The 20,963-nt window shown below is 49.4% G+C and overlaps 1 protein-coding gene and 1 pseudogene across 3 annotated transcripts in view; one reads left to right on the plus strand and one right to left on the minus strand.

Annotated features, from left to right (window-relative positions):
- The window catches only part of MORC2 (MORC family CW-type zinc finger 2), a 41,703-nt gene extending 25,441 nt beyond the window's left edge, over positions 1–16,262 (plus strand). The window contains exons 7-26 of one of the 2 annotated variants that reach the window (XM_050806691.1): positions 919–1,078; positions 1,188–1,299; positions 1,629–1,754; positions 2,350–2,429; positions 3,131–3,213; positions 3,456–3,541; positions 4,632–4,772; positions 4,868–5,022; positions 5,126–5,254; positions 5,801–5,906; positions 6,226–6,358; positions 7,469–7,543; positions 7,629–8,009; positions 8,596–8,727; positions 9,220–9,274; positions 9,710–9,851; positions 9,971–10,195; positions 10,288–10,381; positions 14,671–14,859; positions 15,999–16,262. In XM_050806691.1, coding sequence (XP_050662648.1) covers positions 919–1,078; positions 1,188–1,299; positions 1,629–1,754; positions 2,350–2,429; positions 3,131–3,213; positions 3,456–3,541; positions 4,632–4,772; positions 4,868–5,022; positions 5,126–5,254; positions 5,801–5,906; positions 6,226–6,358; positions 7,469–7,543; positions 7,629–8,009; positions 8,596–8,727; positions 9,220–9,274; positions 9,710–9,851; positions 9,971–10,195; positions 10,288–10,381; positions 14,671–14,859; positions 15,999–16,067 — 2,673 coding nt within the window. In that variant the 3' untranslated portion in view covers positions 16,068–16,262. The remainder of the gene's footprint in view (positions 1–918; positions 1,079–1,187; positions 1,300–1,628; positions 1,755–2,349; positions 2,430–3,130; positions 3,214–3,455; positions 3,542–4,631; positions 4,773–4,867; positions 5,023–5,125; positions 5,255–5,800; positions 5,907–6,225; positions 6,359–7,468; positions 7,544–7,628; positions 8,010–8,595; positions 8,728–9,219; positions 9,275–9,709; positions 9,852–9,970; positions 10,196–10,287; positions 10,382–14,670; positions 14,860–15,998) is intronic. The other variant, XM_050806692.1, reaches the window with a different exon arrangement.
- Positions 16,228–20,918, minus strand: LOC126963949 (uncharacterized; annotated as a pseudogene). The gene is made up of 2 exons (XR_007729264.1): positions 20,703–20,918; positions 16,228–18,134 (listed from the first exon to the last, which is right to left on the minus strand). The product of XR_007729264.1 is annotated as an uncharacterized LOC126963949 (transcript).
- Positions 20,919–20,963: the final 45 nt, after the last annotated feature.

Consider the following 20,963-nt stretch of genomic DNA (forward strand, 5'->3'; position numbering starts at 1 on the left):
ATGGACTCTTACTGTAGGTATTTTTTGTATCCTATTTCATGTAACACTGTGTTTATGATGTTCATCCATGTTGATGCTAAAAGCAGTTCATTTGTATCACTATGTAGTATTCCATTGTACTGTTTAATTTGGCCACTCTAGAATGGATATTTGGGTTATTTTTATTTACTTATTTATCTGTTTTTGAGATGGAGTCTTGCTCTGTTGCCCAGGCTGGAGTGCAGTGGTGCGATCTCAGCTCACTGCAACCTCCGCCTCCCAGGTTCAAGCAATTCTGCTGTCTCAGCCTCCCGAGTAGCTGGGGCTACAGGTGCACGCTGCCACACCCAGCTAATGTTTTGTATTTTAGTAGAGACGGGGATTCACTGTGTTGCCCCAACTGGTCTCGAACTCCTGAGCTCAGGCAGTCCACCCACCTTGGCCTCCCAAAGTGCTGGGATTACAGGGATGAGCCACTGCACCCGGCCTGGGTTATTTTTGTACATGTTTACTGGTACATATGTACAAAAGTTTCTCCTAAGTTATGTACTTAGGAGTGGAACTGCTGAGTTTTAGGTTATGTTATGTGTATTTACTGATTCACTAGATAATTGCAAATATATTTTCCTTAGTGGTAAGAGTAGAATTTTTACCAAATTAAGAAAATGACCAGAGACATCCCAAGCAGGGAACTTCTCATGCAGAGACCCTAAGCACATAAACCAACGTATCCTGAAGGAAGTAGTCTTATGTGGCTGAGTCTTGGGAAGAGGCAGAGGCCCTGAAGCCCACAGAGCCTCTGGTGCCAGGCTGTGGAGCTTGGGCCTCACCTACAGGGCAGTGTGGAGCTACTATGGGGAGACACAAGAGAGATGCACATGTGGGAGGAAGGCTGTTCTGGGGCTTCCCTTAAAGTGCCTGCTCATGTTTACTACACAGGTGATAGTCCCACTGCCCACCTGGAATGCTCGGACCCGGGAGCCTGTCACAGACAATGTAGAGAAATTTGCCATTGAGACAGAACTCATCTACAAGTACTCTCCCTTCCGCACTGAGGAGGAAGTGATGACCCAATTTATGAAGATTCCTGGGGACAGTGGTAAGTAGGCTTTGAGCCTGTAGCCCCTAGAATCTGGGAGCTCCAGAATCACAAGTGGTGTAGGGGTGGGCCGGGGGATCTGGCAGGACAAAGGATTTCTGTTTCTCAGGAACATTGGTGATCATCTTCAATCTCAAACTCATGGATAATGGAGAGCCAGAACTAGACATAATCTCAAATCCAAGAGATATCCAGATGGCAGAGACGTCCCCAGAGGGCACGTGAGTGTGGCTGGGAAGGGAGGGAGGCCCTGGAACTGGCGTTTGTGCTCTCAGGAGGTAGCTTCAGGGAAAGAGGGGAGAGCACATTCATTGCCCAGTGTTCTGTGGTACGGTAGTATGTAGGGCGAGGTCAGTTGCCTGTGGGGTACCTGTGCTGAGGACGTGAGAGGGGCGGGATGTGCTCACACTAAGGGAGCACCGGTTCAGGGCAGCAAGAGAAGTCAGTACCTAACATGGAAAGGTGGAGAGCCTGCAGAGAGGATGTTGTGCCCTTGGTCAGCCCTGTTGTGGAGCAGGTGACAGCACTTCTTTGTTCTTGCCTTCTCCAGGAAGCCAGAGCGGCGCTCATTCCGTGCCTATGCCGCTGTGCTCTATATTGATCCCCGGATGAGGATCTTCATCCATGGGCACAAGGTGCAGACCAAGAGGCTCTCGTGCTGCCTGTACAAGCCCAGGTAGGGGCCAGTGCACCCTGGCCTGCTGTCTCCCATGGGTTGAGGATGTGGCCGCGTTCCTCTGGGGCATTGTTGGAGGGATACTGTATGAGAGGCTCTGGCAGTGCTGACTACGTTTGGGGCTTTAAGTTGCCTGTGATTGGTCACGGGGTCAGTTCTGGGTCCTAGGGGAGGGACAGGTCAGCTGTGGAGGTGGCTTGCTAAGCTCATTGAGTGTGTGTGCCTCTGTGACAGGGAGGGTGCCCTGCCTGGCACAGTGAGCTGTCTGAGTCTCTCGGCTTCAGGGCCAAGGGGCCTTTAGGCACTATATAGGAAAGCAGTGGGCTTGGCTTATTCCCGAGGTTTGTTTCTGCTGTGGGATGAATGACACCCCTGGTGAATGGTGAGGTTGCTTATCAAAGACAGCCGGAGGCTAAGGGCAAGTGGAATAAGAAATTGCATCTTTTTGCTGAATTGAGCTTGGATTTGTCTCATCGCGAGGGGCCAGGACAGCATAGCTTAGGAGGAGGCAGGAAGACAGGGTGCTTCCTGTGCTTGGGTGTGCCACCTGCCCCACTGTTGCGTGGGCTCTCAGCTTGCTTTTTCTACTGATCAGGATGTACAAGTACACGTCAAGCCGTTTCAAGACCCGTGCCGAGCAGGAGGTGAAGAAAGCAGAGCACGTAGCAAGGATTGGTAATGCCACTCTGGGTGCAGGAGTGGGGTGGGGGAGGGGTGCATCTGGGGTATGCTGCTTGTCGGCAAAGTGGGGTTCCAGGAAAAGGCTGAGTCCACAGCTCAGGGACAAGGCTGGTCTCCTGAAGCATAGTTCAGTTCCTTTTCAGCCCCTTTCCCTACAGGCCAACTCCCTCAGCATTTCTTCTTTCTAGACTCCACTTTCTCTTCTTCAGCCATTTATAGGGCCTAAAAGTGTCAACTCTTTGGCTTATCCCACTCAGTCCTCTGACCCAAATACTTGTGAAATTGCTTTTCCTGACTTCAGGGCAAACATCTCAAGGGCTGTCTCGCTGTTCAGGGCTTCTCAGGGTTTCTCGACTGCTTGTTGGCGAATGATTGGCTGAAGACTTCTTTAGCTTCCAGCTCTTGCTGAGCATTTAACTGGTTGCCTTAGGTGTTTTTTTTTAAAACCTGTTCTGGTTCATTTGTAAAGTTTCCTTGGGGCCTCTATGATAGGTTTGAATGCTAGATTTTCCTTCTGCAACTAACTGCAGTCCAGGCACAGAGGCTGCCCTCATATTGCTCATCAGTCATAGCTCCCCCACCTCTTCTTTTCCTTGGTGGTATACACACTTCTTGTCCAGTACTGTGGATCCAGGAGGGATGACCAAGAGTTTTGAAGCTTTGCATTCCTTTCCATGTTCTCTTCTGGGTTTCAGCTGAAGAGAAGGCGCGGGAGGCGGAGAGCAAAGCTCGGACGTTAGAAGTACGCTTAGGGGGAGACCTCACGCGGGACTCCAGGGTAAGGTCCTGGCCCAGGTGGCTGTTCTCCAGCGTTTCTGGCATTAGGAGCCCATGTCCCATGAGCCTGGTCAAGTAAAACACAGCTTTTGAGTTTGTCCCCAGTGAGGGCCATTTTCTGTAGAAAGAAGTAAATTTCCACATCTTTGAGATAAATTGAGAAGTTTTAGATGTCATGTTTCAATATTCCCTGCTGTGGCCCAGGGTGCCTCCTCCTCTCACCTGATGCCAATGTGTGTGCAGGTGATGTTGCGACAGGTCCAGAACACAGCCATCACTCTGCGCAGAGAAGCTGATGTCAAGAAGAGGATCAAGGAGGCCAAGCAGCGGTGAGTGCCAGGCCTGGTCCTGGATCTTTTAAACTGACATAGCTTTTGGACTGATTATTGATAGGTTGCTATTCTGTCACCAGGACTGCTTTGTTTTAATGCCAAATGCTTGTTAAATGCCCCCTGCAGGAGGGAGGTCTTAATCTGAGCTCTCAGCCCTTTCTTGAGTCATAAAGATAGGGCAGGGCTGACAGCCTCGGATCGAGCACCAAACCATCCTTTGGCACTGTCTTACTTTTTTTTCCCTTTTGATTTCTTTTCATTTAAAGGATATATAAAATGCTCATTGTATAAAACTTGAAAAATATAAAATGTTTAAGGAATAACATTTTAAAACTCCCTTATACTTCTACCACCTGGTGATACTACCCTAGTTTTTATGTTACGTATGTATTTTGTCATATTCATTTTCTCCTCAGTGGTTACATATGTAGAATAATGCTGGAGATTGAGTGTTGTATACTTTTACATTTAGAACCATCCTTTGTCCTGGATCATTAAGTTATCTGCTTGTCCCACCTCCATGTCTGGATCCACTTTGGACTCTGTGGCTTGATTTACAGTTTTGCCTCTTGTTGGCCTCCTTGGCGCAGGCATGGGTTTCAGGTTTCTTCTCTCCAAGTCAGTCCACTTCTCATCCATCTGCTTTTCAGCTCCAAGAGTTTGTTGACAGTAATCACATGATGGTGTCTTCTTGCACATGCTTATTTTTCTTGTGAATTTTTACCTTTTAAAATAATAATAATTTACTGTCATACTAGTGGAATTTGGGGGAAGGTATGACGATAACCTCTTGTTTATTCCACCATATAATTGTCTTTGCACAGATTTGCAGCAGCTTCATAATAACCCATTCATATTTATACCCGTCCCTGTTGCCAAAAAGTCACATTCATGTTTTTAATTAGAGATGCTTCGAGTTGGTGCCCAGCGCATGTCTGTATCAAGTCTAACAGGTTACACATTGAATGGAGATACAAAACTTTTGGCTTAACATGTCTCAAGTTTAAGCTTAAGCTTAACACATCTTAAACACCATGATGCTTGTGTGCTGATGTGTAGATCTGCTTGAATTTTTTTGTCTTCTTAGAGCACTTAAAGAACCTAAGGAACTGAATTTTGTTTTTGGGGTCAACATTGAACACCGGGACCTGGATGGCATGTTCATCTACAACTGTAGCCGGCTGATCAAAATGTATGAGAAAGTGGGCCCACAGCTGGAAGGGGGCATGTGAGTACTACCCACGGAGAGCTGTCTAGCCCAGGATAGTTGGCAGGAGGGTGTTGCCAGTGGGGTGACAGAGCTTGTTCTCTTTCTCCTTGTAGGGCATGCGGCGGGGTTGTTGGGGTTGTTGACGTGCCCTACCTAGTCCTGGAGCCTACACACAACAAACAGGACTTTGCTGATGCCAAGGAGTACCGGCACCTGCTCCGAGCAATGGGGGAACACCTGGCGCAGTATTGGAAGGACATTGCCATTGGTAAGGGGACTGGGCTGCTGGGCCTCTGCCTTTTCTCTTCACCTGAATGTAGGGAGAGAGAGAGGCTGGCTCCTAACATGATGTGTGGGTGTTTGCTTTCTAGCCCAGCGGGGAATCATCAAGTTCTGGGATGAGTTTGGCTACCTCTCTGCCAACTGGAACCAGCCCCCATCCAGCGAGCTACGTTACAAACGCCGGAGAGCTATGGAAATCCCTACCACCATCCAGTGCGGTGAGTTGTGTGGTTGGATCCCCCTGACTCATTTCTATCAACCCGCAAGCTTCTTTTCTCCATCTTCCTGCCAGCCTCCTAACTTGACTGACATTCATGGACTTACAGTCCCACCAGGGATCCAAGTCTGTTTGGTGCTGGCCCTGTGAGCTCAGTCTTGAGGCTTTGCTGAGTTTCACCTGTCCCTCTTGTGTGAGAAAGAAGGTCATCTGTCCTCCCAGACCTCTCCAGCTGCAGCCAGGCCAGGCTTACTTGGTTTGGTACCACACGGCTTCTGGTGTGCGTGGATGACTGGGCCAGGATCCTGATAAAGGAGGGAGAGGGGCTGGAAGTGTTAAGAGTCCACCATGTTAAGTTTCTATCCTTCCTGGAATCAGTGTCCTTGAGAAGAATTAGCATTCTCTAAGGATAGGCAGAGTTGGAGCCTGAGTGAAGATCTTTGCCTGCGAAGTGTGGGGCATCATTGTGGTGGGCCTGTGAGAAGCCCAGATTACAGACAGAGTTGGTGGGGGTGGCTGATGTATGGGGTTTTTTTGTTCTCTGCAGATTTGTGTCTGAAATGGAGAACCCTCCCCTTCCAGCTGAGTTCTGTGGAAAAAGATTACCCTGACACCTGGGTTTGCTCCATGAACCCTGATCCTGAACAGGACCGGTGAGCATATTCTCTAACAAGGGGATTGTGGGTACTTTTCTCCCTTGCCCCTCACCGTTCTCTCTACTCTTGGGATAAATAACTCACTGTGTTTCTTGAGGTCAGTGCACATACCTTATATCTCTGTCTTGCTATACCTAATAAGTGCCCAAGAAATAAGAATTGATGTATGTCCTGCAGGGCATATGATAATTCCGTGCATTGGGAACTCTGAGGTAGTTGCTCTTGTGACAGACAGTGTAGACTGGCTGAAGAGAAAGGTCCTTGCCCAGCTTGGGGCTCTGTTTGCCATGACCTCCCTAGTACCTTTTCTCTACAGGTGTGAGGCTTCTGAACAAAAGCAGAAGGTTCCCCTGGGAACATTCAGAAAGGACATGAAGACGCAGGAAGAGAAGCAGAAACAACTGACAGAGAAAATTCGCCAGCAGCAGGAGAAGCTGGAGGCCCTTCAGGTACGTGGGTCATGGTCAGTGGGCAGAGCCAGCCTGTGTCAGGGCTCTGCCTGGGACAGGAACCTTCAGTAGCTTTCCTGTTCCCTCAGGCTCAGTTTTACCCTCCGCTCACCTGTGTGTGTTTGCCAAAGCTTTCCAACCCCAACCTCCAGGTCCACGTGTACTATTTTCCAACAGTGTTATTTTAAGAATAACACCTTGCTTATTCTTAAGAAAAATTGCTTATATATTTCAAAGTGGTCCAATTCATTTAGAATTTATAAAACTCCAGAAAATAAAAATTCTGCCTTAGAGGTAACCATCATTAACCATACATCCTTCCAACTTGTCATGAACTCATGAATACTTACACATAATACACATGAATATATATTTTTTTAATAGAAATAGGGAGAGAATGCCATATATATGTTTTATATTAATACACACACATGTACACGTTTTTTAGTGCATAATTGTTTTGATGACTTTCTAGAAGTGAATTTAAAGGACTTAAAAGGTCCATTGTAAAATTCTGTGGCTTTTTGCAACTATTTCTAAAGTACCCTCCAGAGATGTGTTAATTTCTATTATTTACCAGCAGTATATGAGAGTATTATTTTTAAATGTTGTTGCAAATTTCATAGGCAAAGATGCATGTTTTATAATTTAATTTCTTTAATATTTCTAAGATTGCATAATTTTTCATGTGTCCACTTTTTTTTTATGTGTCCACTTTTCTTTTAGAATTGCTTATTCACTTACATTTTTATTTTTTCTTTGTTTTTTTTTTCTAGATATGTCTGTGATATCAGCTCTTTATCATATTTAGTACAAAACCATTTCCCTTTTTGGCTTCTGTGTCTGTGCAGATATGCTCTCACTAACCCATGATGTCTTATGCATGCCTCCCTGGCCAGTCTCTCAGTTGCTGGATTAATCACACAGTATCCTGTAATTTGCTGATAGTTGAGTATTTATGTATTTTGTGTCTCCCCAGTGAGAACAGGAGATTTGTAAGAGTAGGACTATGGTTTTCTATTTTATTTGTCCCTGGTTCCAGACACTATCCAAAAAGGTTGCTCAAGTATACTAAAATATGCAAACAACTTCATCATGTTTGCCTTGCAGAAAACCACACCCATCCGCTCCCAAGCAGACCTGAAGAAATTGCCTTTGGAAGTGACCACCAGACCTTCCACTGAGGTGAAGTCCAGGGCCTGGGAAGGGCTTTTCCTCAGGTGTCTCATGCTAGGATCAGTGTTCTCACTCTCTGTGGGCCTTTTTTTAGGAACCTGTGCGTAGACCTCAGCGTCCTCGGTCGCCCCCTTTACCTGCTGTGATCAGGAACGCCCCCAGCAGACCCCCTTCTTTGCCAACTCCTAGACCAGCCAGCCAGCCCCGAAAGGCTCCTGTTATCAGCAGTACCCCAAAGCCCCCTGCTTTGGCAGCCCGGGAGGAGGCCAGCACATCCAGGCTGCTCCAGCCACCTGAGGCACCCCGAAAGCCTGCCAACACTCTTGTTAAGACTGCATCACGACCTGCCCCTCTGGTGCAGCAACTGCCACCATCTTTACTGCCTAACTCCAAGAGCCCTCGGGAGGTTCCTTCTCCCAAAGTCATCAAGACTCCAGTGGTGAAGAAGACAGAGCCACCCATCAAACTCTCCCCGGTGAGAGGCTTGTCCTCGTCGATCCCCCAACCCAGTGTCAGTAGTGTAGGAATGGAATTGTGCAGTGTCACAGCTGTACTGGGGGAGCCTTGGGAAGATACTGAATCTAAAGCTTTGCTGCTGCCCCTGAGGAGGGGAAGCCTTGATAGCTGAATGGACTTGTTCAGGGCCAGAGAGCACATTGGTTGCCTGTACAGCGAGCTCTTCACTGCTCCCTCCGAGTTTTGGTCTGCCACAAACTTGAGTCACCTCCACTGGCTCTCGAAGTGTGGGCTTAGGTCAGTCATCATTTGACAGCCCGAGTGGGCTGCAGCAGTGGTCGGTGGTTCTTGGGAAGGTGACAGCTGGCTGGCCAGGCAGACTAAGGTGGGAAAGGAATTGAGAAGCTTCTCCTATGACAGCTTTGAGCAAAGATTCTCATGGCACAGGGGCCAGTGGGTTGCCTGTGTACATTCCAAGTAATGTCAGGGAGGGATTGCAGGAAGTACAGTTCCTCTTGGAACAGCTCCTTTAGGCTAGATGAAATCTTCCTGCCCCCTAGAGGCTGAACAGGGCCCCTCACATCCTTACGCTCCTCTTGCTCTAGGCCACCCCTAGTCGGAAGAGGAGTGTCGCGGTTTCTGATGAGGAAGAAGTTGAGGAAGAAGCTGAGAGGAGGAAGGAGAGATGCAAGCGGGGCAGATTTGTTGTGAAGGAGGAAAAGAAGGACTCGAATGAGGTGAGTGGTTGAGGTGAGGTTCTCAAAAGAGCCTCCCTCTCTAGGGCCTGCACCCCCCACCAGCAGTCTACACCCCCCACCAGCAGTCTATACCCCACACCAGCAGTCTACACCAGCTCTGTTTATATTTGTGTCATGAGCCTTCCAGAAGCCTAGTGATCTCTCAAGGACTCTCAGTTACACAAGTGACTACACATGGTGCCAGGTAGGGTCTTGAGTGAGACTGGCTTCTAGCTTAACCACAGGCCTGAAGTCACACAGACGTACATCAGGGAAACTTGAAACACATTATGTCCCTTGCCTGCTGTCTTGTTCATAAAGGTGGCAGAAGGGTAGGTACCTTGGACAGTGATTTTGGAGTGTGGCTCTCAGCAGGGCTTGGTGATTTAAACTGTAGCACAGGAAGTCGTGAAGATGGCTGATGGCCAGTAAGGCACAAGTCTGCTCTTGTGGGGCACTGGGGATGCCTCTAATAGACTGCTCTCCACACAGCTCTCAGACAGTGCTGGGGAAGAGGACTCGGCTGACCTCAAGAGAGCTCAGAAAGGTGAGCTGGGGGAGTGACCTGGCAGCCTGTGGCGGGGGTGGGAGTGGGAGTGGAAGTGGAGCCTCTTACCAGCAGCAGTTTACCAAAGGCTCATGGAGTCTTTCCTGGGTCTGGGCTCTTGTGCAGCAGTGGATCCAAGTCAAATCCTAAGCAGAATTCTGAAGGGATCACCCCTTTGTGGTTATTTTTAACACTAATTCCTTGGTGTTCACTCCTGGCAATCACTCATTCTTCTGCTCTTTGGCACCCTCATGACAGATGGGGAAGGAGACCATGGTGGCTGGTCCCTGGTTTCTGTGTCCCTGGTGTATTGGGGGCAAGCACCTAAGTGTTCCTGTCCTCCAAACCCTAGGAACTGCCTTTCTCAATGTGGCCCCGGCCAAGTGAGGGACTATAGGCTAGTTTTCTGACTCGCACCTCTGTCTACATTGCCAGATAAAGGGCTTCACGTGGAGGTGCGTGTGAACAGGGAGTGGTACACGGGCCGTGTCACAGCCGTGGAGGTGGGCAAGCATGTGGTGCGGTGGAAGGTGAAGTTTGACTACGTGCCCACAGACACGACACCAAGAGACCGCTGGTAATGCCCCAATCACGGAGGAGCAGTGGTTCCTTGAAGGAGGTATCCCCGGCCTCCCTGCCAGCAGCCCATCCTGGGAGCCCGGGTCAGATGTGACATAAGCTGTGTGTCTTCCACAGGGTGGAGAAAGGCAGTGAGGATGTGCGGCTGATGAAGCCCCCTTCTCCGGAACATCAGAGCCTTGACACGCAGCAGGAGGGCGGGGAGGAGGAGGCAGGCCCTGTGGCCCAACAGGCCATAGCCGTGGCAGAGCCCTCCACTTCCGAATGCCTCCGCATTGAGCCTGACACCACTGCCCTGAGCACCAATCATGAGACCATCGACCTGCTCGTCCAGATCCTCCGGTACATGTGTCTTTTGTCTTCCCACCCCAGGGCCAGCAGCAGCTCTCTGTCTGCTCCATGCCATTCTGAATTACTGTCCCTGCCTTCTTCAGGAATTGTTTACGGTACTTCCTGCCTCCAAGTTTCCCCATCTCCAAGAAGCAGCTGAGTGCTATGAATTCAGATGAGCTAATATCTTTCCCTCTGGTGAGTCTGGCCTGAACTTCGATTCCACACTCTTCATTGCCCCACCCCTGCCCCCTGGATTTGTTGTAACTGTTGTGATTGTGATTGTTATGCTTGGTGCAGTTGCTAGCTCTCAGCTGTGTGCTCCATCTCAGCCAGCCTCTCTTCTGCTGAAAGAAGAGGAGACTTTATGATGTGGGGAAAAAATTGGCTTAGCTGGATATGACTCTGGTGTGCAGAAAGCCAACCCCTTCCACCACAGGTGCTAGGAGTTGAGTCATCCCTTAGGGATAGCAGGTGTAGTTTGACATTTTATGACAAGCATACCCCCTTTCTTCTGCCCCAGCAGAGGGAGTAAACCTGTCCCAGGCAACAGTGAAGAGCTGAGGCTCAAAGTGCATAGAACTTGACACTCAGAAGGAGGTACAGAGAAGCTTGGACATAAGCACTAGGTCTTACTTAACCCAGCAAATGCTGAAGGGGTGCCTTGCCCGAGCAGGTGTCTGCTGGACCTCATAGTGAGCAGCAAAAGAGAGTCTTGCCTTAGTGGCTCAAGATTCAGTAGAGACTGAGTTGTTACCAGGTAGCTGGACATGAGGGCAGGAGCAGTGAGTGCTGAGAAAATGGATAGAAAGGCTATGGAGGGCTGTGGTGGCCTAGGGGGCAGAGAGAGCAACTGAGTTGGAAGAAAATGTGCATTTTGCCAAGTGCCTGCCTGTGTAAGTGAAAAGGAGTGTTTGAGGTGGGGACTTCTGTGAGCAAAGGCTCTGGGGGTGGGGTTAGGGCAGCAGGCTGTGTGGTGAGCATTTAGAGAGGGGCCTGAAAGCCAGGATATGATGGGTCTTGAATCCCCAGTCTGTCATACTGGCTTAAACTCTGTATGAAGAGAAGAGCCTGCAAAAGTTTTGAGCTGAAGGAACTGTCATCCAAACCATATCTAGGGCAGCGGTCAACACATTTTTTCTGTAGAGGGCCAGTTGGCAAGTAATTTCAGGTTCACAGGCTATACAGTCTCTGTGGCAACTCTGCCATTATAGCATAAAAGCAGCCACAGACAATATGTAAAGGAACGGATGTCCTGTGTTCCAGTAAAGCTTTATTTACAAAAACAGTTGGCAGGCTGATTCGGCCCAGGGGCTGTAGTCTGCTGCTCCTGCCCCTAAGAGGGTAATTTGGGTAGCAGCGTGTTTGGGTAGAATGGGTGGATGGGAGATGCAGGGGCGAGGAGGCTGGTCCTATGTAAAAGGTCAGAGGTGAGGGAATGGGAACAGGAGCCAGTGTGGTGGCAGTGGGCTTGGGGGTGAAAGGGTTGTGTCAGAGGTTGTCAGCAGACTGATCATGGATTGTAGGCAAGTGACTCAGGCCTGTGGGAACTGGAGGTTGATGACAAAGCTATTAACTAGGAGAGAAAAATGGGTAAGTGCAACGAAGGTGACGAGTGGAGGTTTGTGTAGTGCCAGAAGTGCCCTCACTATGTTTCTGGTGATGTGCAGTGTACAGGTGGAAATCAGGGACTGGCACTTGGAGGGAGGGGGAGGCCAGGGCTGGAGATGGGGCTCTGGGAATTGTCCACATGAAGTGGGATGATTTTTCTATGATAGGAATAGCTAAGTTTTCTAGGAAAGAGGTTCTAGAGAAAGACAACTGGAATGGAAACTGCAGGATTAGGATTAGTATATTCAAGATGTCGGATCCTCATGGGGCAGTTGTGTGCTTGATAAAGTTTGCCAGAGATTAAAAAAACATGGTGTTTGTCTTTATTCTACTTTTTAAAATGTGAAATGAAGCGGGAGTTGAAGAAACTAAGGCTCAGTAAAGAGTCTGTTGGTCAGTGACAGGGCCCAGATTTGAACCCAGGTACTTCTTAGGACTTGCTCTGTTCATGATGCTGCCTTGCTCTCCTGGCAAGATATGAAGGGGTGGTGCTCAGTGAGGGAGCTAGAAGGTGCAGAAATCACAGCTGCTTCACAGAAAGATCCACGCTTCAACTTTCGTCCTTGTTTAGGCTGCAGGTGCTCTCTGCAAATCCTAGGAGGAACAAGCAGCTAATAGGGTGGCTAGGTTGGCCTGGAGGCATCTTCTTGTCAGATTTGTTGATTTTAGCTTAAAGTTATTGCCAAACTCAGAGTAGAGCCTAGGTGTAGCAGGATCTCTGCAGTGGGCTTGAATGCCTGGGCCCAAAACAAAGTCTGCATGAGTGTCTAAAAATAGTATATTAGGCTGGGTGTGGAGGCTCAGGTCTGTAATCCCAGCACTTTGGGAGGCTGAGGAAGGTGGATCACTTGAGGCCAGGAGTTTGAGACCAGCCTGGCCAATATGGTAAAACCCCATCTCTACTACAACATATAAAAAATATTAGCCAGATGTTGTGGCACAGGCCTGTAATCCTAGCTACTTGGGAGGCTGGGGCATGATAATCGCTTGAACCTGGGGAAAGGCAGAGGTTGCAGTAAGCTGAAATTGTGCCACTGGACTCCAGCCTGGGTGACAGAGTGAGACTGTGTCAAAAAAAAGTATATTAGGCCGGGCGCAGTGGCTCATGCCTGTAATCCCAGCGCTTTGGGAGGCCAAGGTAGGCGGATCACAAGGTCAGGAGATCGAGACCATCCTGGCAAACATGGTGAAACCTCGTCTCTACTAAAAATAAAAAAAAAAAAAAAAAAAAAAAAAAAAATTAGCCGGGCATGGTGGCCGGCGCCTGTAGTCCCAACTACTCAGGAGGCTGAGGCAGGAGAATGGCGTAAACCCGGGAGGCGGAGGCTGCAGTGAGCCGAGATTGCGCCACTGCACTCCAGCCTGGACGACAGAGCGAGACTCTGTCTCAAAAGAAAAAAAAAAAAAGTATATTAGCTTTTTTTTGTACAAGGAACTATAATACCAGTGGATCACCTTTGTTCTGCTAATTGTAATGTCTAAAACCACTCAAAGTTTCTTTTTTTTTTTTTGAGACAGAGTCTTGCTCTGTCGCCTGGGCTAGAGTGCAGTGGCACAATCTTGGCTCACTGCCAGCTCCACCTCCTGGGTTCATGCCATTCTCCTGCCTCAGCCTCCCAAGTAGCTGGGACTACAGGTGCCTGCCATCATGCCCTGCTAATTTTTTGTATTTTTAGTAGAGACGGGGTTTCCCTGTGTTAGCCAGGATGGTCTCTATCTCCTGACCTCGTGATCTGCCCACCTCGGCCTCTCAAAGTGCTGGAATTACAGGCATGAGCCACCGCGCACGGCCATCACTCAAACTATTTTTTTAGCATCAGGGATAAAACAAAGTCTACTGTTCAATATGTCCTTGTCAGTTATGTCCTTTATACTGTATTCATCAGGAGTTCCATAGAGCCTCAGGAGCCCTGCAATATTAGATTCAAGTATCATTTTGCAAAAAAACGAATGTAACAATTATATGTGAATCTACAATTACCTCAAAATAATTAAAAAAAATTATTACAAACCATGTCTGCTTTCAAGATGTTGTATACTGAATTTTAATACTTTGGGGATTGCTCCAGCATTTATTTTGTGCTGCCAAGGCAATTATTGTTTTGTGTAGAAGTTTCTCTTGCTATCTTGGTTTTAGTAGGATAAGGTGAATGACACGGTTCGATACTTGCCAGTAACAGTTTTAAAAAATGGCATCTAGAAGCCTCTCTAGGCTGGGCAGCTCATGCATCTTTACAGAAGTAAACACCAGAGTTGGTAAGACTACAGTAGCCAGCTAGCACCTGCTGGTTGAGGTGTGTGTGTTCATCACAGTGGCCTCATCATTCTCAGTGATTTACGAGTAAGTCATCTTATAAATTTGAACTTGGAAAATAAATTGAACCTAAAGAGATACTACTTACATTGTTTTTCACACTGAGATTCCATGTGACATTTCATTTAAAACAAGTATTCTGCTTCAAAAGCCACTAGAAAAACTGCTTGTTTCCTACCTCACCCGCTGGAGGTTTCAGGTACTCAGGGAAAATAGTAAAAAGCTCTGATGCTGCAGAAGTATATACTGCTCCACAGAGCTGAAGATATCTGCTATTGGTTGGTAGGTGAAGAGAGAACTGATATGAGTGCTGACATTGTTGGGTATGTCTTGGAAGTGGATGGCACAGGGCTGTACTGAAGTCAGACAGGTTATGATTGAGCATGGAAGAGTGATTCTGTCAACCTTTTTTGCCACTTGGAATGGTAAGAATCACCCCTCATGTGTCCTCATGGCCTGGTGTCTGCCAGAGCACTGTGCTGAGTGCTTCACCTGTGTGCTAACTGTCTTCTTCCTTGTGGCAGCCCCTTATGTACCCTCCCTCTTGCTGTGCTCCCAACAGAAAGAGTACTTCAAGCAATATGAAGTAGGGCTCCAAAACCTGTGCAATTCCTACCAGAGCCGTGCTGACTCCCGGGCCAAGGCCTCCGAGGAAAGCCTGCGTACCTCCGAGAGGAAGCTCCGCGAGACGGAGGAGAAGCTGCAGAAGCTGAGGACCAACATCGTGGCACTCCTGCAAAAGGTGCAGGAGGTGAGCCCGGCAGCCTTCCTGTTGCAGCTGGACCACCTGGTCTCTCAGGGAGGGGGGCCTGGGACCTGTTCCTGTTCTCACAAGAATTTGTCCACTCACAGGAATCTGTGGTTCCCACCCTGGCTGCACAGCACCCTGGCAGGAGAGCTTGAGATGGTGTGGCTGCCTGGGTCTCAGCCCAGCCAGACCCATAGAACCAGGCTTTTTCCCTTTAGACATTCCGAGGTACAGCCTGGTTTGAGAACCCTCCAAGCCATAAAAACGAAGTTCTTTTCCACATGACGCCCAGATGGGATTGGGTAGCCCAGAAGTGGGGAGTGCTCCTTAGCTTGTTGGTCCTTCATCCAGGCAGTAAGCATGAGGGCCTGCTCTGTGCCTGTCCTGTGGATACAGAATGAATAAGACAAGCCAGAGAAGGTTCCTGCTCTCACAGCCTGCCAGTTTGGTGGAAGAGACAGAATTACTGATGGTGGTTCTTAAGGAGATACAGTAAAGTGTTGAGAGGCCACTTGACTAAAATGTTCAGGGGCTTAGGCATTTGGAGACACTGGAAGCCAGTCATGCAAAGAGTGTGACACGAGCATTCCACGCAGAAGGAAGAGGAGGACTTGAGGCCTGAGCAGGGACTTGGGGGCAGTAGGAGCAGAGGCAGGGCTTGAAAGTTGGGGGATTTGATCCTGAGAACAATGGAGATCACTGGAGGGGTGTGGCATGATCCAGTTTTCAGTCTCAAGACACTTACCTGGTTGGTTGGAGGAGGCCTGGAGGGGTCAAAGTTAGAACCAGAGCCTCTTGTGAGGAGGCTCCCACAGCTGTCTGAGACAGTGGTGGCCTGGACCTTGGGCAGTGACAGAAGGGAGAGAAGTGGGCATATTTGTAGGATCTGAGGGAAACGTACATCTAAGACAACTGGGAACATGGGGTAGAGGCACGGCGGGCACAGGAAATCTGGGCATCATCCGTGCACAGTAGATGGAGGAGGGGAGAATAAAGATAGGACAGAAGCCTGACATCCAGGGTGGGGTGGGAGGTGGGGGAGGGGACTCTAGGCTCTGTCCCAGAAGCTGAGAGAAGGTGTAAAGGTGGGCCCCCCAATCACTTTCTGGCCCCCCGTTGACTCCTGCCCTGCTCTATTCCAGGACATAGACATCAACACAGATGATGAGCTGGACGCCTACATTGAGGACCTCATCACCAAGGGGGACTGAAGGCGGGAGAGAGAGCAGCTCCCCTGCCCACCTGCCCTTCAACCCTGTAGCTGCAGGGGGAGGGGGCTTCATTCATGGGTTGGTGGTCGCACCTTGGTTTGACTTACAGGGGACATTTGTGTTTTTGGAGGGAAAGATACCCTGATTCTTTGAATCTTCCTCCTTAAGTTTATAAATATTTATTTTTTAAAAGAAGATGCTGTGCCTGTGAGACCATACTTTTTCTTTTTTTTTTTTTCTTTTTTGGTGACTGCAAAGGACAGAGAACCTTTCCACTTTGGCCACACTGGGTTGCTAAGCCGGAGTCACTTCAGCTCTTGGCTCCTCAAGATAACGGCGAGTTCAGTGCCATCTTAGAGAAGCTCCAGGGGCAGGGCTGACGTTTCTCCTAGAGGAGGAACAACGTGGGGATCTGAGGGATAGGAGGGAGACTTCCCCCCAGAGTGGTGGTCCTGCTGGGGGCTCAGATCCAGGGACCCAAAAGGGGGGCTGTGTAGGAGGTTCCACATTGGAGGGGCTCTCTCTCGCAGCTGTCCGAGTTGGTCCTGGCTGTGGCGTTGTCCAGACAGCTTGGGGGAAAAAGATCCTGTCTAACCACCTCATCTACCACTCAGGTTCTTTCTGAAGGAGGGATTTCTTCAGTTAACCATGGTCAGTGAGGTTTCTTACCGCAGTAACTTGAGTCCAGGTTGAAGGGGAGACAGATCTGTGGTGAATCTCTGATTTGGGTAGCACACTGAGTGTGGAACCCCACAGGACTCCTTAGGGACGGAGCTTGGGTGTGAAAAAACCCCTGGGGCTGAGCTAGTGACCTCCATGTGTGGGTGCAGCAGGGCCCTGGATGGTGCCAGTTGATCTGGACAGCCTGTTGATGTTTTTCTACTTCTACCCTTTGGCCGGGCCCCACTGAGCCCCATCGAGGTGCCTGAGGAGGGGGCCAGTGAGGTCCCCTGGCCACAGGGACTCCAGAGGCATCTCTGCAGGAAGCACACCATGCGTTCCCTCCATGTCCCATCATAGTGCCACAATCTGTGTCCCGTAACTTCTCAGGGTCAAAGACAAAGGCAAGGGTTGCTGAATTTTCTCTTTAATGGCCACTGGAAGAATCTGGTTCAGTTTTTCCCAACTCTCTTCCCACTCGGATTCGGGGCCTCTGGGTTTTCTGAAGGCACAAGGACTATGACTTTGTACCACTAACTTGTGGTTCAAACCTGGGTGTGTTTCTGGCATCTCCCTAACCCAGATCAGCAATGGCTACCCTGCTGCTCCGAGGCCAGCAGAAGACTGGAAGCAGAGGTGAGGGATGCAGGCCACACTGGAATGGGAAGTCTTTCCCCACTGGATGTGCCTGTGTCTGGTGGGTTTTGGGCCTTCCCAGACTACATCTCTGGGAGAGGCCTGTTTGGGGTAGTACACTGAGAGACCCTGGCCTCTTCTGCTGGAAGACTGTCCAAGTCTTGGGGTTTCTTGAGCTGGTGATTCCTCTGCCATCCTGCTGTCTCTGTTCATCTCAGGCAGCATGGGGTCCACTTTTGTCCCCAAATCTAATGTTTTAATCCAAATGCAAGTTGGTTCTGCATTTTTACTGGAGGGTAATCAATTTTTAAAATTCACACACATGTAATCAAAATGCAATACTATAAACTTCTACTGGTGAGACTCCTGAACTCGGTCTGTTTTCTTCTTAGTAAAATTCAGCACCTTCCTTCTCTTCATTCTTTGTACCACTGTGGCTTTAAACGGTCTTCAAGTTATTCCTCATCACCTCCATTGTTTTATCTTCACCCCCTAACATCCACAGAAACAGACTGGAGTTCTTGAATGTTTTAGCTTCAACTTCTAGATGTGCCCACTGTGCTTTGTTAATGCTACCACAGTTGTGCTGAATGCAGCCTGTTTCCCAGGCAGAGATCCTGCCACTCCCAATGGGAAGATAAAATGCAGGGGTCCTCTTTGCCAGTTTCCTGGGAACATCAAGGGACAGGTGACCAGCTTGGAACTCTTTGATGACTTGGGAGGAGGAAGATGGTCTGGCTGATCTGTGGTGAAAAGGTCCTTTGCACAAGGCTGCAAGAAAGTGAAGGGCAGCAACGCTGGTGTTTAAGGACCGAGAGGAGTGGGTACTAGGGTGTTTTGTTTGAGATGGGGGTCTCACCCTGGTCACCTAAGCTGGAGTGCAGTGGCACGATCTTGGCTCACTGATACGTCTGCCTTCCAGACTCAAGTGATCCTCCCACCTTAGCCTCTCTAGCTGGGACCACAGGCACGCACCATCACGCCTGGCTTTTTTTTTTTTTTTTTTTTTTTTTTTTGTATTTTTGGTAGAGTTTCATCACGTTGCTTAGGATGGTCTCAAACTCCTGAGCTCAAGTGATCCACCTGCCTCGGCCTCCTAAAGTGCTGGGATTACAGTGTGAGCCACCATGCCTCACCTAGGGTGTTTGATTTTTAAGTGACACATGCACATGGTAAACATTAAAACCGTCTAAAAGGCTGGACCATGAAAAGCAAGGCTCCCTTCTCCCACCCAATCCCTGAATTCTCCCTGGAGAGTATCCCTCCTAAGTGAACACACTTCTACTCTGTTCCCTTTCTGCCTGTTAACTACTTAGTGTAGCTTAAGTGTAGTGGAACCTGCTTCAGAATAACTCTTATGGGTCTTCTTTATTCTCATGAACCACAGAGCATTTCATGTGTTGATATATTGTCTCCTATTTATGGACATTTGGGGTTGTTTCCATTTTTTTTGTTGTTGTTTTGAGACGGACTCTTGCTCTGTCACCCAGTCTGGAGTGCCGTGGCATGATCTCGGCTCATTGCAACCTTCACCTCCTGGGTTCAAGCAATTCTCCCCCATCAGCCTCCTGAGTAGCTGGGACTACAGGTGCATGCCACCATGCCCAGCTAATTTTTGTATTTTTTGGTAAAGACAGGGTTTCACTACATTGGCCAGGCTGGTCTCAAACTCCTGACCTCAAGTGATTCACCCACCTTGGCCTCCCAGTGCTGGGATTACAGGCATGAGCCACTGCACCCGGCCAGTCACCATTTTCATCCAATAACTTGCAATGCACCAGGCCTTACCAGGGCCACTGATGGGTTCAGCAGACATTTCTTTCTTCAAGCTGGCAAGGCCTCAGATAAGTCACTGCCCATTTTGGCTCCCCGTTCCTCCTCTAAAATAAGGGAGTTGGGTGATGGCAGAGGCTTTCCAGCTTATTCAGCCTCAGGGCCTGTTACCTACCTAAAATTTATCCAGAAGCCCATATGGAAATCCAGGAGTCCTGGAACTGCTCTGGTTGAAGCTGGGATGGGGGCCCAAAGCTCCCTGCTGTTCTTGACCCCCACGTCTTTGCTTCCAAGATTTCACTGGCGCCTACCTGCTACCTGTAGGCCTTCAGCTGCTTACTCTTGTCCTATGTGGGGGTAAAGTGCTTACTCAGCAGCCATCCTCATGGCCTAACCATTTGGCCAGTTTCAGTGTCCCTGAAGGATGGAGGAGGGCTGGGCTTCCATGGAGCCTGAACCGCAGGTGCCTTCAGCACTTCCTGGGGCTCTGGACATGTCAGCAGCTGCCCACCAAGGCCTGGAAGGTAAGGGGGTTCATACCACTAGGGCAAACTTGGATCAATAAGAAGGGAAGGATGCGACAGACCTTATCCCTCCTCTTTTCTTGTCCCCTCTGGATTCTACTAAGATGCTTCCAGGGATTCTCCAAGGCCCCTTCCTGCCCCAGTAACTGCAGGTTTCTGGGGAAGCCGTGGCCAGCTCTAATCCCCTACTTGTTTTTTTTTTTTTCTTTCCCTTTTTAGACAGTCTCGCTCTGTCACCCAGGCTGGAGTGCAGTAGCGCCATCTCGCCTCACTGCAACCTCCGCCTCCAGGGTTTAAGCAATTCTCCTGCCTCAGACTCTCTAGTAGCTGGAATTAACAGGCGCGTGCTACCACACCTGGCTAATTTTCGTATTTTTAGTAGAGACAGGGTTTCGCCATGTTGGCCAGGCTGGTCTTGAACTCCTGGTCTTGAGATCCATCTGCCTCAGCCTCCCAAAGGGCTGGGAGCCACAGCGCCCGGCCTAATCCCCTACTTTGATTACTATCCCTCCCCACATCATTTCTTTCCTTATTGAAAGCTCTGGGTCCTCCCCAATGCTCCACCATGTAAACCAATCTGTCCCGCTGGGTTTGGGGCACCGCAGTTGGCAGGGGGGAACCTGTTTGTCAGAAGGTTCAGAGTTTTTGAGTTCCTCATGTTTGTTTGTTTGTTTGTTTGTTTGAGACGGAGTCTCGCTCTGTCGCCCAGGCTGGAGTGCCGTGGCCGGATCTCAGCTCATTGCAAGCTCCGCCTCCCGGGTTCACGCCATTCTCCTGCCTCAGCCTCCCGAGTAGCTGGGACTACAGGCGCCCGCCACCTCGCCCGGCTAGTTTTTTTGTTTTGTTTTGTTTTTAGTAGAGACGGGGTTTCACCGGGTTAGCCAGGATGGTCTCCATCTCCTGACCTCGTGATCCGCCCGTCTCGGCCTCCCAAAGTGCTGGGATTACAGGCTTGAGCCACCGCGCCCGGCCAAGTTCCTCATGCTTAATTATCAGCGACCACAGCACAACACGTGGCCGAGGGTGGGTTGTAAATTCTCACCTGGCCTAGAGGACGCAGCCAGGACTCCAGCACTTGGCCATCTCTGTAGAGGCTTCGCGGGTCTGTAGACTGGTCATGCTCAGTCTAACACGGCGTGGTTATGAACGCCCGTTATGAACGGTTCATAACCAGTCAACGGTTATGAACTGTAGAGGGCTTCCCCAACCCCGCCGCACGCTCGAGGCGGAAGCGACACGGCGCCTGCGCGGTTTTGCTGGCGCGCCGCACGTGCATCGTGACCTGCGCATGCGCTTTGGAAGC

This window comes from Macaca thibetana, chromosome 10, assembly GCF_024542745.1.
Source record: "Macaca thibetana thibetana isolate TM-01 chromosome 10, ASM2454274v1, whole genome shotgun sequence".
Lineage (NCBI taxonomy): Eukaryota > Metazoa > Chordata > Mammalia > Primates > Cercopithecidae > Macaca > Macaca thibetana.